This window comes from Bufo gargarizans, chromosome 8 (genome assembly GCF_014858855.1).
Source record: "Bufo gargarizans isolate SCDJY-AF-19 chromosome 8, ASM1485885v1, whole genome shotgun sequence".
Lineage (NCBI taxonomy): Eukaryota > Metazoa > Chordata > Amphibia > Anura > Bufonidae > Bufo > Bufo gargarizans.
Genome location: NC_058087.1, coordinates 73,562,992 through 73,581,977, shown reverse-complemented (window position 1 = coordinate 73,581,977; position 18,986 = coordinate 73,562,992). Strand labels below are relative to the sequence as shown.

General features: G+C 43.7%; 2 protein-coding genes across 2 annotated transcripts in view; one reads left to right on the top strand and one right to left on the bottom strand.

Moving 5' to 3' along the window:
* CDK15 (cyclin dependent kinase 15) overlaps positions 1–7,795 on the bottom strand; it is a 225,216-nt gene extending 217,421 nt beyond the window's left edge. The window contains exon 1 of the mRNA XM_044304650.1: positions 7,730–7,795. Within this exon, the coding sequence (XP_044160585.1) occupies positions 7,730–7,775 (46 nt within the window). The 5' untranslated portion in view covers positions 7,776–7,795. The remainder of the gene's footprint in view (positions 1–7,729) is intronic.
* Positions 7,796–18,766: 10,971 nt separating this feature from the next.
* ALS2 (alsin Rho guanine nucleotide exchange factor ALS2) overlaps positions 18,767–18,986 on the top strand; it is a 105,936-nt gene continuing 105,716 nt past the window's right edge. Inside the window, 1 exon segment of the mRNA XM_044302574.1 lies at positions 18,767–18,817. The gene's annotated coding sequence lies outside the window, so the exon portion shown is untranslated.

The following is an 18,986-nucleotide window of genomic DNA, read 5'->3' as shown; positions in this document are numbered from 1 at the left end:
AGATGCCCCCATAATAGTGTCATCCACAGATGCCCCCGTAACATTGTGCCATCCACTGATGCCCATAACAGTGTGTCAGTAATCCACAGGTCCCCAGGTCCCCCATAACAGTGCGTCATCCACAGATCCCCCATAACAGTGCGCCTGCGCACTGAGGAGAGACAGAAAGGAGGGCAAAGAATCCGCAGAAGCAAGCAGAGGACGGCACAGCAGATGACTGAACAGCTTCTTTTGTAAGTAAATTGTTTTATTATAAATGTAGTTTAATGTTTTTGTCTTTTATTATATTCTGGCTTTTGCTTGGTTATGTATGATGCTTTTTGATAAGTAAATGTAGTGGTGCTATAATGTGGCCCCCAGGCCTCTCTGATGTCCTGCAGGCTGGCGCTGTGGCAGCATACGGTTGGTCAGGAAGCAGAAAGGCTCTGGGGCTGTCATTGTGCTCTGGAACCTTCCCCTTCACAGCCACTGCTATCTCTCTCTCTCGTACAGCGCAGACTCTGCAGGAGGCTTTCCGTTTGCTCTCCGTCCTCATAAAAGTCTATGGGAATCAAAACGGATCCATCTGGTTACCATTATGCAAGACGGAAAACAAAGTCCTGTCGACAGGACTTTGTTTTCTGTCTTGCATAAGGGGACCCAGACGGATCGGTTATGCTTTTTCATAAACTTCTATTAGGATAGAGCAAAACGGAATGCCTCTTAAAGGTTTCAGTTTTGCATTCCATCTGGCCATTCCGTTATATTCCGTTTTAAACGGAACCTATAACGGAATGGCATAACGCAGATGTGAACCCACCCATAGGAATAGATTGTTTCTGAATACTCAAGCATACCGAGGAAGAAAGGAAAACTCTTGAAAGCTTGTCTTTTAAGTATTCGGTTAGTACAAAAAAAAATAGACACACTGTTATGGAGGATCTGTGGATTTAATATATATATATATATTCATACATACACGCGCGGGGCGTGTGTGTTTGTGCTTTAGGGTGCACACCCTAATGCAATAGGCTGCGCACGCCTATGGTTAAGAGGAGACTGTGTGAATCAGGCCTTCATGGTAGAATATCTGCTAGGAAACCACTGCTAAGGACAGACAACAAGCAGAAGAGACTTGTTTGGGCTAAAGAACACAAGGAATGGACATTAGACCAGTGGAAATCTGTGCTTTGGTCTGATGAGTCCAAATTTGAGATCTTTGGTTCCAACCACCGTGTCTTTGTACGACGCAGAAAAGGTGAATGGATGGACTCTACATGCCTGGTTCCCACCGTGAAGCATGGAGGAGGAGGTGTGATGGTGTGGGGGTGCTTTGCTGGTGACACTGTTGGGGATTTATTTAAAATTGAAGGCATACTGAACCAGCATGGCTACCACAGCATCTTGCAGTGGCATGCTATTCCATCCGGTTTGCGTTTAGTTGGACCATCATTTATTTTTCAACAGGACAATGACCCCAAACACACCTCCAGGCTGTGTAAGGGCTATTTGACCATGAAGGAGAGTGATGGGGTGCTGCGCCAGATGACCTGGCCTCCACAGTCACCGGACCTGAACCCAATCGAGATGGTTTGGGGTGAGCTGGACCGCAGAGTGAAGGCAAAAGGACCAACAAGTGCTAAGCATCTCTGGGAACTCCTTCAAGACTGTTGGAAGACGATTTCAGGTGACTACCTCTTGAAGCTCATCAAGAGAATGCCAAGAGTGTGCAAAGCAGTAATCAAAGCAAAAGGTGGCTACTTTGAAGAACCTAGAATATTACATATTTTCAGTTGTTTCACACTTTTTTGTTATGTATATAATTCCACATGTGTTAATTCATAGTTTTGATGCCTTCAGTGTGAATCTACAATTTTCATAGTCATGAAAATAAAGAAAACTCTTTGAATGAGAAGGTGTGTCCAAACTTTTGGTCTGTACTGTACGTGGGGGAATGTGGTGCCTTACCGTATCCCCATGTGCATGTATGTGATCGGGTTTCACTGTCAGCGCACAGATCGATGTGCTGACAGTTCAGTGAAACCGGCGTGCTGGGGTTGCTAGGCAACCTGTGAAGCCGGCAGGAACGGAATCGGAACGCTGACCTGGCCGCGATCTCTGTGATTGGTCCATTACTGCAGAGGGACCAATCGCAGCGCATCGGGGCAGGTACAGGGGGGTTAGGGAGGGACTGTGTGCTTCTCCTTCTCTGATCGTCCCAATTCCTGTCAGTGAAGCGATCAGAGAAGGAGATAGTGTGAAAAGCTGCAGTACAGTAATACGTACCAGAGTGAATTAACCCCTTGTGTGCCCCAATCAGTGACACAGATCAGTTCTGTGCCTCATCCCCTGCCTCAATCATAATTAACCCCTAATTACCTCTTCTGTGCCTGATTTGCCCCAGTCAGTGACAGATCAGTCCTGTCCAGTCATCATCACCTCATCCAGACACCTGTCCGTCCGTCAAGACACCTGTCAGTCCATCAAGACACTTGTCACTCCAACCTGTCCATCCATCAGAAACCTGTCAGTCCGGTCTGTCAGTCCATCAAGACACCTGTTACTCCAGCCTGTCCGTCAAGACACCTGTCAGTCCAGCCTGTCCATCTGTCAAGACACCTGTCCGTCCGTCAAGACACTTTTCACTCCAGTCTGTCCGTCCATCAAGACACCGGTCACTCCAGCCTGTCCGTCTGTCAAGACACCTGTCCGTCCATCAAGACACTTGTCACTCCAGTCTGTCCGTCCATCAAGACACCTGTCAGTCCATCCTGTCTATCCGTCAAGACACCCGTCACTCCAGCCTGTCCGTCCGTCAAGACACCTGTAACACCAGCCTGTCCATCCATCAAGACACTCATCACACACTCCCAAGTTACATAATATTGGTACTACTCTGTGCCCCATACTAGACCCCTGGCTCATCGCCAGCCATCTGTGCTACCTGTGACACCTGTCAATAACTGCCAAGTGTCTCGGTGAGTTTTTATCCTATCCTAAAGGATATACAGTATTTTAGTCTGCTGTTTTATTTAATAAATATATATAGATAAAAAAAAACTAAATTGTTTTTCACTGCCGAAGAGGCATATGCCATGCTTTTTGAGGACACTGACTCCAACAGTGGAGATGAAGTGACATTTTTAGTTTCATCTTCCTCAGATGATTCATCTAATGATGAACCGCCTCGTAGGTGTCCTAGGGGTAGTGCGCAGTCGCAGCTCCATACAAGTGACTCTTCATGCCCCCTTGTAGATAACTATCTGCCCCAGGTGCCTGAATTTACAGCCACTCCAGGCATCAATGTAGATACCACAGGTTTCAGTGAAATTAATTTTTTCCAATTATTCTTCACTGATGACCTAATTAACTTGCTGGTGGAACAAACAAATATATATGCAGAGCAATTTATTGCCTCCCATCCAGACAGTTATCTCTCAAGGCCCCCGCAAATGGACCCCTACTAACACGACTGAAATGCAAAGGTTTTGGGGACTTCTCCTAAGCATGGGCATTATAAAAAACAACAACAATACATTTGTATTGGAACAAAGATATTCTTTATCAGACCCCTCTTTACTGTCTTGCCCGTTTCAAAGCTCTTCTAAGATTTCTACACTTCAGTAATAATAATGAATGCCCACCACCCCCAAGCGACCCCAGTTATGACAGACTATTTAAAATTAGGCCAGTGGTTGACCACTTCAATTCCAAATTTTGTCACGTATATACCCCCCAAAAATGCCTCTCAGTGGATGAATCATTAGTCCACTTCACAGGCCGATTACATTTCCGCCAGTACCTGCCCAATAAAAGGGCTAGGTATGGTGTGACGTTGTATAAGGCCTGTGAAAGTGTATCCGGATATACATTGCGCTTTCGTAATTTATGAGGGAAAAGATTCCAAAATTGAGCCACCCGATTGTCCCCCGGTTCTAGGTATAAGTGGGAAGATAGTATGGTATTTAGTCCACCCCCTGCTGAACCATGGATACCATCTGTATTTGGACAACTTTTACAATAGTGTCCCTCTCCTGAAGTGCCTTGCTGCCAGAGAGGCATAGGCACATGTGGCACATGTGGCACAATTAGAAGAGATAAAAAAGGGCTCCCTAAATATTTTATAGACCAGACGTGTGTGTCGTGGGGAAAGAAGTGCTGTTTGCTCAGAAATTTAATGCTGCTAAAATACAAGGACAAACAGGATGTTTTTGTGTAAACTACCATCCATGCAGATCAGTCCACCCCAGTCCCAGTCTGAGGAACCACAGAGCAGAACATCAAGCCTGTGTGTATCCAGGATTACAACAAGTTCATGGGTGGAGTCGATCTTTCAGACCAGGTACTACAGCCCTACAGTGCCTTAAGAAAAGTTTAGTACAAAAAATTTGCTGTGTACCTAACCCAAGTGTCACTGTATAATGCCTTTGTCATCCACAGAACAGCTGGTCATGGGGGGACCTTCTTGGAATCTCTGGAAAAAAATTATCAAAAAATAGATTTTTGGCGTTCAGGAAGGAGAGGGTAGTTTTTTAGCCAGCAGTGCTTCTGGGGTTTCAAGAATAATATGTGGGCAGCATTTCCCACAGAAAAAAAAGGCGACCCAAAAGAAGGTGTCGAGTTTGCTCGGTTAAAGGGATTAGGAAAGACACCACTCACTACTGTCAGACCTGCCCCTCTAAACTGGGCCTCTGCATTGGAGAGTGCTTTCAAATTTATCATACCTCCACTGATATTCAGTCCATTTAATTAATTTCTTAATTATTCCATAGGAAGACATTTTCAGTTTAGCATTTTTCCATTTGGCAATCCAATAATAGCTCCCCCCCCCCCAAAAAAAAAAAAAAAAAAATATCCCATTATACCCCTAGATGAATACATTAAAAGGTGTAATTTTATTAAATGAGGCATTTCTTCAATTTCCTTTTATGTTCTGGGGTGCCTCAGGCTGTCTTCAAATACTATACAACCACACATGGGGTGTTGACGTATTCAGGAGAAAATGGGTAACAGATTATGGGGTGCATTTTCTCCTGATACCCCTTGTTAAAATGAAAATGTTGAGCCTAAAGCGAGATATTCTTGTAAAATATGAAGTTTTTCATTTTCACTGCCAAGTCTTTCTAAAGTTTATGAAACGGCTATTGGGCCAAAGTGCCCAGTGCACCCCTTGAAAAATTCCTTGGGGGGTGTATTTTCCATAATGGGGTCACTTTTTTTTTTTGTTCACTGTTGGGGTGCCTCAGGGTGTCTTCAAATGCGACATGGTGGCTGAAAATCATTCCAGCAAAATCTGCCTTCCAAAAGCAACAACGTGTTCCTCCCATTCTGAGCCCCACTGTGCACCCATATAGCACTTTATGACCACATATGGGGTGTTTCTTTAAGCGTAAGAATCAGGGTAACAAATATTGAGGTTTATTTTGATGTTAACCCATGCTGGGTTGCAGGAAAAACTTATCTAAATGGAAAAATCTTTAAAATTCACCTCCATTTTCCATTAACTCTGGTGGAACACTTAAAGGGTTAACAACATTTGTAAAATCAGTTTTGAATACCTTGAGGGGTGTAGTTTCTAAAATGGGGTCATTCATGGGTGGTTTTTATTATATAAGCCTCACAAAGTGACTTCAGACCTGAACTGGTCCTTAAAAAATGTTTTTTTTTTATTTTTTAAAATTAAATTTCTAAGCCTTCTAACGTCCTAAAAAAATAAAATAACAATTACAAAATGATGCAAACATGAAGTAGACATATGGTAAACGTAAAGTAATAACTATTTTGTGAGGTACCACTATCTGTCAGAAAACCAGAGAAATTCATATTTAGAAAATATTATCATAGAGAGCTGATTGGATTTTTGGATTTGGATTTTTTTTTTAGAAATAAAGGTAAAACATATTGACTCGACTTTATCACTAACATGAAGTACAATGTGTCATGAGAAAACAATCTCAGAATGGCTTGGATAAGTAAAAGTGTTCCAAAGTTATTACCACATAAAGTGACACATGTCAGATTTTCAAAATGTGGCTTGGTCCTGAAGGTAAAAACTGGCTTGGTCTTGAAGGGGTTAAGACTATTGAGGCCAAATGATGCATATCCAGTAACAGCATCCTATTAGGAATGGAGGCATTTCAGTATTATGTTAGGACACATTTCAGTGTTTTATTACGATGCATTTCCACTAATACTATTGTATTAGGATGTATTTCCGATAATAGCATTACAATAGGATATATTTCTAATAAAAACATCACATTATGATGTGTGTCCAATAACAGTATTATATTAGGATGCATCAATAAAAACATTATATTATTATGCATTATACTATTATATTAGGATGCAGTTCCAAAAAGAGTATTATATTAGGATGTATTTCCAATAATAGTATTATACTAGGATGTATTCCCCCAAAAATATTATATTAGGATGTTTTTCCAATAATAGTATTATACTAGGATGTTTTTCCAATAATAGTATTATACTAGGATGTATTTCCAATAATAGTATTATACTAGGATGTATTTCCAATAATAGTATTATATTATGATGTATTTCCAATAATAGTATTATACTAGGATGTATTTCCAATAATAGTATTATACTAGGATGTATTCCCCCCAAAATATTATATTAGGATGTTTTTCCAATAATAGTATTATATTAGGATGTATTTCCAATAATAGTATTATACTAGGATGTATTTCCAATAATAGTATTATATTAGGATGTATTTCCAATAATAGTATTATACTAGGATGTATTTCCAATAATAGTATTATATTAGTAACTTGCTCCAATGAGGTTTCTCAACAGATCACAGCTTTCACTTCTCTTATTACATATAAAACTAACCAACTGAAAGCTAAACTTGTACTGGAATAAGTCACTTCTTTCATACAGTAGTCATATTCTAACATCTGGGGTGAAGACCGTTTAGGATCCAAACCTATACAGTGGTGCAGCACGCTGACATGCTGCCTTGGGCCAGGAGGAGGGGGTTAGGGGAAACTACTGAATGCATTTATAAATCCCAGTAAAGGACAATATACCAGGGTGTAACCCTGACAGTCCAATGCATAGGCTGTCCCTGCGAAAACCAGATCTCTACAAAGACTGACACTCGGTGTGGCCCTGATGCTGATGAGGTTTTATGGATGAACACACAAGCCTGTCACCTCAAGGGACCCTGGAGACAAGAATTCCGTTTGGCAGCTTGTATCCAGCCCCTTGAGCACAAAAGCATCACACATTTCAGCATGCCGGAGCTGGGACCGGGTTCCAGCATGACTTATCAGGACTACACATCTTGTAATGATGCACACACATGTATTCAATGATAATTACTAATGAACTGTAACTGAAACGCGCTGGACAGTGCACCAACATAGGAGTGAGATCAAGATAGCAAAGACCGCAAATGTCTGCAATATCTTCAACCGATGATGTTCTAGCAGATTACACTCCCAGCTGTTTAACCCTTATCTGTGTTCTAGGCCTGCAGCATATCTGCCAGACGATGCATTATAGGGGCTTGTTCAAAGTGTTCACCCCAGAAATGGTGGACATGAGTGCCTCACCCTAGTAACAGTACCCCGGGGTGCACCTGCCTTTGTGCATAGCTGCAGGCTACGTAAATTAACATGATGCATCTTCAAAGGGTCATCGTTTTCTGCCAGGGAGTAAAAACATACTGAAATGCTCTCCTTAGTACTATGGTAAGGGTGAGGAGAGAGGCACTTACCCAGGCGACAAAAGGCCTCTGAGGCTGCTTGCCGTATGTTCTGCATGATGGACACAGAGCGAGAGAGAAGAGGGGAAACAGAGGAGAGAAAGCGAGAGATCGAAAGAGAGGCAGGCTGCTGTGTTCATCACTGCGCTAGCTGTGGTATCGATAGACTTGGAAAAGCAGACTGGCAGTATATGGGCACGGAAGGGAGGAAAGTAGGAGATAAACATGGCATTGATTGCTTCTGATTGCATTTACCAGCATGTCTATGAGTTATTTATCATCTATTGGCCGACAAGTAATATGGCAATCTTTACATGCTACAAGTTATTAGCTATGGGGCATAAGCAGATGTATACAAGATGTTTTCCCTCCCTTCAATGAGATTTATCTTCACAGGATAGGTGACAAAAGCCTGATCGCTGGGGGCCCCACTGCTGGGGACACCATCAATCACAAGAATGACACTATAGGAGTTTGAAATGTCTTTGTGGATGATGAAAACGGTCAAGTAAAGCCCTGGGCTATCTCCATCAGGACCATAGACATCAAAGAGGTTATCCGAGACTAAAAAATGTCCCCCATATTCCCGGGCCGCTCACACTGAATCTACTTACCTGGCTCCCTGCACCGCTCCTGGTCCATGCACCGCCGCTGCTGCTTCTCCCCGTGTGCGGATGAAAACATGTGGGGTCAGGTAGGGCAGCCAATGGCAAGCGGTGATGGGGATGAGCCTCCCTAGTATCGCGAGCGATCCAGGTAAGTAGATTCAGTGTGAGGGGCCCGGGCATATGGGGGGCATTTTTTTGTCTTGGATAACCCCTTTAACTGCTCCACTCCATTGAAATACCTCACACACAAGACCCCTGTACTAGTGATTTTGGGGATCCCAGCCAGTATAAGGACTGGGTGTAAAGAAACTAAAGTATTGTCATGTACTTAGCTGTTGGCATTGCTCCATGGCTACAGCAACCAGCACAGTTAACAGTGGGGCAGGTCACCTGGAACCAATCAGGCTCAGCACCGGCGTCACATGCTTCCTGGGGGCAGGGTATTTAAACAGGCAGGTGCTGACCACAGTTGCCTGTTACTGGTATTTCTGCCTCACTAGCTGGTTTAGTGTTTGTAACTCTGGATCGCTGACCCTTTGCCTGTTTCTCTGTCTGTTATACTTTGCCTCTGACATGACTTCCTGCTATTTGACTCTGCTTGTTATTGGACCTTGCTTGATATTGGACACTGTTTGGTATTAGATGTTATCTCCTGATTTCACTCTGCTGTGTATTTGACTTAGCTTTTAGATTCTGATCCGGTCCTAGTGGTGGGTTTGACCTCTTTCTATCTGACTACTCTTTTAACCCATTTGGTTTAGGCCCCTGAACTTAGCCAAGTCAGGGACAGTCACCAGGTTGTGGGCCGCCATTTAGTAGGGATAGTAGGTAGGGACAGTGATAGGGATAAAGTACAGGGCTACACTGTTCCCTACCTTTCATGACAAGTATTTCCTTTATTCTTTATGTTTACGCATGGTGCATTTAATGCAGATATACTGTTGTGGAATTGTAGGAGAAAAATTCACCCAGTATTACCGTACTAGCAAAGTGGATATGCTACAAAATCCACACGCTGTGAAAAAAAATGAACGTGGATTTACTTATAGTGCAAGAAGAAATCCACAGAAAAGCCACATTAAAGGGCATCTGTCAGCAGATTTGTACCTATGACACCGGCTGACCTGTTACATGTGCATTTGGCAGCTGAAGGCATCTGTGTCGGTCCCATGTTCATATGTTGTCCGCATTGTTGAGAAAAATGAGGTTTTAATATATGCAAATGAGCCTCTGAGGGGGGTGTTGCCTTTACACCTAGAGGCTCTGCTCTCTCTGCAACTGCTGCGCCCCCTGTACTTTGATTGACAGGTGTGATGCCTTACCCTATCAATCAAAGTGGACAGGGTGCGGCAGTTGCAGAGAGAGCAGAGCCTCTAGGAGTAACGCCAATGCCCCCATTGCTCCTAGAGGCTAATTTGCATATATTAAAACACCACATTTCTCAGCAACGTGGGCACATAGGAACATGGGCCCAACACAGATGTCTTCAGCTGCCAAGTGCACATGGAACAGGTTAGTCAGTTTCATAGATACAAATCTGCTGACAGATGCCCTTTAAAATCTGCAACGAACTCACACATAACACATACAGATTAGCCACAGATTTTGCTATGGAAATGCACAAATTCTGCTACAGAAAATCCTCCCATGTTGCCATAACACTAAAGATTTCCTCCTGTCTTCGTCTTAAGAAACAAAACCAAAACTGCACCATACTTCCCTGTATGAAACTGGTCATACACATTAGATAGAACGAACCATCATCTAGTGCAGGCATGCCCAACCTGCGGCCCTCCAACTGTTGCAAAACTACAACTCCCAGCGTGCCCAGACAGCCTCCAGCTATCAGTCTACAGCAGGACATGGTGGGAGTTGCAGGTTGAGTATCCCTGATCTAGTGAATGCTCAGGCAGTTACAGCCATGCAGGCTTTAGTCCAAACTGATAGTTACAGTTGTTCAAATATGTCACATGTGTCACCGAGCAGAATGCTCTTTTGCCCACAGACTTTGAAAAAAAGATTTTTGTCAATCGGACAAAAAATTTAAATTCCTCCAACTTCTTTTCAGATAATGATGGTCTGCATCAGCCGGGCTAAGATAACATGTTCGGGCTACCAAATGTGCTTGATACTCCATCCAACCGCAGTGACCAATAGCCGCAAGGTTTTGAAGGTAAGACCTCAGCTTTACCCACAAAATCATGTAACCACTGGTAGCCATGGGAGGGTAGGGTTTCGCAAACAGAACGTGTGAACCCAGTCTTCGCTAAAACAATCCAGACGAACAATCATTTTGGTTGAAATCGTCCATTTAATCAACTTTAGACTTAGGCTACTTTCACATTCACATCATAGGGTCTCAATAGCGGAAGAAAACGCTTCAGTTTTGTCCCCATTCATTGTCAATGGGGACAAATCTATCTGAATGAAACGGAATGCACTAGAATACATTCTGTTCCGTTTGGTTGCATCCCCATCGCGGACAGAATAACGCTGCAAGCAGGGTTTTTCTGTCCGCGATGTGGTGCGGAGCAAGATGAATCCGTCCTGACTCACAATGTAAGTCAATGGGGACGGATCCGTTTTCTCTGACCCAATAGAAAACGGATCCATCCCCCATTGTCTTTCAATGGTGTTCATGACGGATTAGTCATGGATATATAAGACATAATACAGTCGGATTCGTTCATGACGGATGCAGACGGTTGTATTATGGTAACAGAAGCGTTTTTGCAGATCCATGACGGATCCGCAAAAAAACGCTAGTGTGAAAGTAGCCTAATGTGTATGGATAGCTTTAGTGGAAGGGTTGCAAAGTGATGCAGAATGGTTCCTATTATCTTTGTAGAGTAAACAGGTCCGATTGCAGTTGTATTAACCATAAAAGGCTACTTTCACATATGCGTTTTTGCAGTCCCATGCCAGATCTCAAAACCACAGCAAAACACATCTGTATGAATAAGGCTAGGGCTGCGCGACACATAGGGCACAACCACACTGCAACATGTGTCGCGCAACATTGATATCTCACCAATGTCGTGCAGCAATTTTTATAATGATAGTCTATGGTGTCGCACTGCGACATGCTGTGACGCGACAGTTGCAGAAAAATCCATCTTGGATGCATTTTTTGCTACTGTCGTGGCGCAGTCGCAGCATGTCGCAGTGCAACACCATAGACTCATTCTAAAAAAATTTGACCGACATTGGTGCGACACATGTTGCCGTGTAGCCCTAGCCCAATACAACCGCTGCATTCGTTCACAACGGATCCAGTTGTATTACATCGAAAATGAACATACCGTGTCCGGAAAAAACTGATCCAGCACCATTGATTTACAAGTGCGGCACGTTTAGTCTGCTTACAGAGGTTTTGTGTTCGGGATGGGAGCGCAACAAACTGGAACAGAATGCATTCTGGTGGACTCCCTTCAGTTCTCTGTCCCCATTAAAATTAATTGTGCCGGATCTCAAAACCAGAAAAGGAAAACGCAGATGTGAAAGTAGCCTAAAATGGAGACTACAACACAATCTGTAACCACAAAACTAAAATACCTAGAAAGTAAAGCACATATTGTACAGGTAAATATATGCCTTCCTGCAAACGAGGCATGTCGGTAAGTCCACATCCTGGAAGATATCTGATAGTCTGCAGTGCAGTGACAGGGTGTGACAGTGCTAGGACTTTAGCAATATATTTTTTGGCTCAAAAACATATTTTGGTTACAGCCTGTTTTTTGACACATTGTGGTAAAAAAAAAATTATTAAAAAAAATATTTATAGTGCTGGATCTGTCTACTGATGCTTAAACCTATCCCAAGACTCAGTAGGCATTAACTGAATTTGTCAAGTGTCCTGTTTGTAATTTGAAAAGGGGACCCTGGAGCCCTGAAACGCGTTGCTTAATGAGACTTGTACAATAAATCTTCTACAAAGAATGTGGCCTCAGATCTGAGATATAGGTAGCTTTGTGCCAAGATGATGTCTGCATTCCAGCGGTTCAAATAACATTGGCATATCTTCACCTGTATAAATTCTTCTGCAGAGGAGGCCATGCACAGGAGGCTGTACAGAGGACACCCTGTGCCGCTGTATGGTGATCTGGAATAATCATTTTCATAGAAGCAATGCTTCAAGGTGAGAATCACTTTATAATTAGTCGTCAGATACCACAATCTTTTCTAGACAGATAGATACAGTATTTGCTTTATTTTGCTGTCCAAACCTTTTTTTCCGACGTAGCCAATACACGTGGCACTAGAAGTGTGGACATGCAGGGTGGTCACTCATCAGCTATCTACTAAATATGGGCTGAGGGTACATGCCCACCCCCTGCCACAGAAGAACTGAATAAACAGAATTCAGAGAGACATGAGCATGGTTACTATCACCAGAATAGCAGCATGCCACAGACTATGGAAAGAAGGAGGACCACCACAACTTCAGTGGCTAAAGGGGTATTCCTGGTTGTAAGAAGTTATAATTACTAGAATGGTGGGAGAAGGACCACGGACGTACATAAAAATCATTAGGCCCCATAGCAAGAATCTGAATTATGCCCCCATGTCCGGATGCGTCAGATATGGCACTACTGTGATTTTCGATGTTGTGCTCCTATGATAGAGCAGAACGGTGAACGTCACTAACGCAGATGTGAACAAAGCCTAATACACACCTCAGCTGCTGCAGAACATCATAATAGTGATAAGAGCACTACAAGTCTCATCATAACTAGTTTAGGCCTGTTTCACACTGCCAGCATTAATTCCAGCAAGCTGTTTCAGCAGAGTACGGCCTGCTGGAGCTCTCTGGGTGCAATGGATACAGTGGGCGCTCCAATAACTTCTAGCAATGCTGGATCCAGAGAGCTCCAACAGGTTGTTCATAGGATGTTATGGGCTATCCCAGGACACCACTCACCTCTCTTTCAGGCACACACAGAAGTTTCTACCCATGTAGCTTCATTACATTTTCCACTCTACCGCTGAGCTCCATCTCCCAGCCCTGGTCACATGACATCACAGGTCCTTCAGCTCCAAAACTACTAACTCTGTATGGCTGCTCTGATCACATGCTGATGACATCATCGCAGGTCCTTCTGCACAGCTAGCTAGGTTTTCACACTTAGCTATGTAATGGGGCAGAGCTTTTCTGCAGGGCTGGGCCCCCTTCCTCCACAGGCCCCATAGCAGCTGCATGGTCTGCCTCTATTAGCGGTACACGACTGCCCATACACCCAAATTAATGGAGTGGCAGTTCCAGCATGCACACTGCTGCTCCATTCAATCTCTATGTGATTGCTGGAGATAGTCCAGTAGAGAGCTTGGCTATTTCCAGTGCTACCATATAGAATGAATTGAGTATCCATTTATTTTGGGGTATGTTGCCCCTCAAACCCCACCAATCTAATAGTTATCCCGTACCAAATGGATAGGGGACAACTTTTTCTAACAGAAATACCCCTTTAAACCCTTCAGATTAAAGGGTTCTCATTGTTAGACTACAGCACTGCTGAGGACTTGCAAAGATCTATCAGTACTTAGCATATCTGGTGGTTATCTAATATCCTATCCTATAAGCCAGTCTCTTTAAAGGGGTTGTCCGGCCTTGGAGCTGACAACCCTGGGGTCCTCTCCTGTCCTTCTAAACATAATAAACCCACTTAACTGTCCAGGTTCCTGCCTTGTTCTGTTCCTGGCCGATTCTGGTCCCCGCAGGACCAGAAATGATCTTTGTCCAATGACTGCTGTGGCCAATTACAGGCCTCTTGTCACAATGGCTTGAATGGTACATCACTGCTGAGGTCTGTGATTAGCGTCACGGAACCAAGCTGCTACCTGGTCCTGCACGGACAGGAGACAACTGGGAAGAGAGCAGTGCAGGGCCGTGGACAGGTGAATAGTTTTTTTTTTATGTTTGGCTGGATGGGGAGGACTTCTGGAATTGTTTGCTCCAAGGCCGGACAACTCCTTGAACTTTAGTAGAGTTTTGCCTTGTTCAGGGTTTTCTTATTCAGTTTTTGAAGCCGAAACCACAGATGGATTCAAAAAGAGGGAATTTATCAAGACTGGAATTTCTCTATTGGGTTGAGATCTGGTGACTGTGGGGGCCATTTTAGTACAGTGAACTCATTGTCATGTTCAAGAAACCAGTTTGAAATGATTCGAGCTTTGTGACATGGTGCATTATCCTGCTGGAAGCAGCCATCAGAGGATGGGTACATGGTGGTCATGAAGGGATGGACATGGTCAGAAACAATGCCCAGGTAGCCCGTGGCATTTAAACAATGGCCAATTGGCACTAAGGGGCCTAAAGTGTGCCCAGAAAACATCCCCCACACCATTACACCACCACCTCCAGCTTGCACAGTGGTAACAAGGCATGGTGGATACATGTTCTCATTCTGTTTACGCCAAATTCGGACTCTACCATTTGAATGTCTCAACAGAAATCGAGACTCATCAGACCAGGCAACATTTTTCCAGTCTTCAATAGTCCAATTTTGGTGAGCTTGTGCAAATTGTAGCCTCTTTTTCCTATTTGTAGTGGAGATGAGTGGTACCCGGTGGGGTCTTCTGCTGTTGTAGCCCACCTTTCTTTCCCATTCTGACATTCAGTTTGGAGTTCAGGAGATTGTCTTGACCAGGACCACAACCCTACATGCATGGAAGCAACTGCCATGTGATTGGTTGACTAGATAGTCGCATTAATGAGAAATAGAACAGGTGTTCCTAATAATTCTTTAGGTGAGTGTATGATGAGGTCTGCACCTTGTCATAAATTAGGTGCATCATCCGGCAGCGCAGGAGATGTCAATGGTCGGTGTAAAGCACCGGTCTATGATAAATCTCCTCCTTTGTGCTAAATTAAGGAACAGGTGTTTTAGTCCAACTGTGTCCAGATTTACCCTGCTTCATACAATCTAATAAAAATATCATGGCTACATAAATAGCTGCCAAATATGACTCTGCTCTGACTCAATCTGTCAGTCCTATTCAACAGAGCAGAACAAAACGCGTTACTCTAGTTTGTTCAATGGAGCTGGACAGATTGATCCCACCCACCTACATTAGGAGCTGCATTGGCAAACTCAACACATGGCTCCAGGCTACAAATTACAGCAGAGGGTTACGAAGGAGGTTTCCCTTTATTAACACCTTTATAATAAAATCTACACAAGCCCATTAAAAAGGTATTCTCATCTCATTAACTGCCTACTGTCCTGCAGAATACCAGAAAAGTCAGCACTTTTTTCTAAAGTGCTTTCTTTATTTGTTTGGCTCCCTCTTCCTCCTCTTAGTTTACTGTTCGTGGTCGGGTGTGAACTAGAAGCGGTGGTTGCACTTGTGCAGTGCAATTCTTTTCTATGCTTACGCTGGTGGCCAGGATCCTCAGAGGCGGGCCCACATTTGCATATACATGGCAGCTCCTGGTGCAGCCATCGCTCTGCAGTGTATTATCATTCACTAGGACAGTTCCAGGGCCGTAGATCTGCAGCTGTTATACTACTGATGCTGCTAATGAAAACTTCTGTTATGGCCTGAGGAGTAGCAAGAGGTGGGATGACGTCATCAGGGCACCGCTTGTTAGGTCTGTCACTTTCATATATGGGTTTTGTCCACCAAAGTGGCAGGAAATTAGAAACTCTGGGGCTGGTGAGGAACGTAAAAAGGTGAAGTGAGACAATGCCTTTAATATCATAAAGAAAGCCCTTGTCACTAGTATATTCCTCTTAAAGGGGTTGTCTCTGATGACGCACATTTATATACTGAATATAATATATATATATTAGTCTGTCCTGTCTGTGGTTCCTTGGGTTGGCAGAGGAGACTCCTCTGAGACCTGTGTGTGGTTCCAACCACATCCAGTGTGTGCATGTAGCGAGGGGGTGGTAGCCATGCCACCTCAGCCTGAAAAGGTGACCAAGCTATCATGGAGGACCCTGCAGAAACGTATACTGTGAGTTGCTCTGTGAGCTAAACTGAACTGTACTGTCAAGTTGTGTGGCCAAACTAAGTACCATTAACTGCAACTGCCAAGCAGACTGTACCTCCAAGCTGTGTACTTATCATCATGTTTTTTCCCATCCGTTTAACATATACAAAAAAAACGTATACAGTTGTATCTGTTAACCATAGAGTTCCATTATTTAAAAAAACAAACAAACAAAAAAAAAAAACGGATATGTTAATGTATACTTTTCTTTTACCGGACTCTGGGGGATACAAAAGAGTGGTGTCCTGCGCTTTTGTATCCTTTTTTTATTCCAACGTATACATCAAAGGCATAAAACGTGATGTGAACCCACCCTTAGAGACTGCACATGCCAAACTGTGTGCCACTACTTGTTACTGCCAAGCTGTGTGCCTATTTGTGACTGCAAGCCTAGTGCCACTGTTTGTAACCATTACGCTTTATAGACACCAGAGTAAAGTTCTGTTTCTTTGAACTGCGCTGTGGCACCTTTGAGTGGGGTACTTTGTCAAAGTCAATGGCCACACACCCAAATCTGACCCTCTTGAAGCTCTCACAACATTGCATTCTGCATGGAAAAGGAATGCATTAATCTGTACGGCAAATAATAGCACGACTCCCCATCAATCACAGGTCTACTCCTTCTGCCTACAGTTGGATTTTCTGCCTACAGGGGAATTTATCGCACTCTGGAATTTCTGTCTTCAAAAAGTCGCAAAATAGAGCTTTTGTGACTTTTTGAGGTCCCTTGCACACTCATTTTGTGACTTTTTGCATTTTTACACGACAAAAGTATTTTGCTATGTTAATGAGTTTCACTGCTGATTTATGACTAGGACTTTTTAAAAAGTCTCAAAAAAAAGTCCCAAAGCCACACCAATAGGTACGGTGGGCAGAAAACTGGAGTACCATTTCTAGACAAAAGTGTTAGTATCCGACCAAGGACAACATCTGCATGGAGCTTGTGGGCCAGATTTATCATTACACTTCCATCTTACTCCACTTTTACATATGTCCAAAGTCACTTTTGGCTACGTCAGATTTATTAATGGTCCTTTAATGCTGTGATAAATGTGGTTTGACGGTAGCAGTTTATCCTTCAGTAAGCGGCTTTACAAAAGTCGCATGTTCTAATAAAAAGTTGCATAAGATAAGCATGGTTCTCACTGGAGTGAAATTGTGCCATTTTTTGCCACTAAATTGTCGCAATAGTAAATCTGTCTAGAGATTCATTTACATAAAAAACACACCTACTTTCAGAAAACTGGCGAGCATAGCGCAGAGCCAATAAAAGTCACACATTTTTGCGCAGTTTTAGCGATTGCGCAAAAATTTGCAACTTTTTCACTCCATTATTTTGACTTGAGCTAATGATAAATCTGCCCTGTATGTTCTCCCTGTGTTTGCTCTCTGAGGCCTGTGATTGGCTGCAGCGGTCATGGGACCCAGGCACTTCCTGGTCCTGTGAAGAATGGAGCAGCAGCAGGGCCATGGACAGGTGAGCCTCAATTTTTTCATGTGCAGGGGCACAGGTCTGCATCAAAGGGGTTTTCGGCTTCAAGATTGGACAACCTCTTTAAGGGTCCTTTACTATTATCAGTTGACATTAGTAACATAATTACCAACTGTCCTGAATTTGGAGCGGTGTTAAGTCACTATGTCATAATGTAGCTCCCAGTATTAAAAGTGCCCCCATTATTCCCCTCCCCCAGTAATAGTAATGCCTCCATTAGTGCCCCCCCCCCCCCCCGAATTAATAATGCCCCAATTAATAATGCCCCCATTAGTGTCCCCCAATAATATTAAGGCCCCATTAGTGCCTTTCAATATTAATCCCCCCCCCCCCCGAAATAATACCCCCATTAGTGCCCCCCTCCACTAGCACCCCCATGAATTATTAATGCCCCCATTGGAGCTTCACAATAATATTAATGCCCCCATTAGTGCTCCCAATAATAGTAATGCCCCTATTAGTGCCCCAAGAATTACTAATGCCTCCTTCTCTTCTCTGTGCAAAAAAAAAAATTAAAAAATCTCACCTGGGAAGTTTTTAGAATAATTTGTATAGCATCCGCTTCAACTAGCCACCTGACTTCATATGGATGAACTTGGGGGGACAATTTATCAAAAGTGGTTAAAGTAAAACTAGCTTAGTTGCCCATAGCAACCAATCAGCTTCCACCTTTCATTTCTCCGAGCTCCTAGGCACCAGTTGATAAATCTCACCCCCAGGACACTCTCTCACGTCACGTCGTCACCCTTGTAGTAGTTCTTGGAATCCCCTCCTCCCAGTCCAAAGCTAATACCTATGACTTTTGTCCCTCTGCGCTTTCCGTCGCTCTCCTTTCCATTATTCATAACGTGCTTTACAACCTCAAGGTCTCCCCTGCCCCGCCCCTCTGTAAAAACACGCCCCTATTCTGTTTCCCATGGCCCGCCCCTCGGGTCAGCTGACCCCGAACAGGCTGTCAGTGCGGCTGACAACAAGAAGCGTCGCCGGGATTCCTGTGAGGTGAGGTGGGTGCCGTGTGGCTGGAGAGTTCGGGGAGTCACAGGCCTGCGTCCCGCGTTGTTTATGAGCGGCCATGTGCCTCTGGAGCCCGGTTGTCACACGGCTCTGTAATCCGCAGGCCAGGGTGCTGCTGTGTGACCGGGGCACGTCCCGGGAATGTACCTACCGCACTGC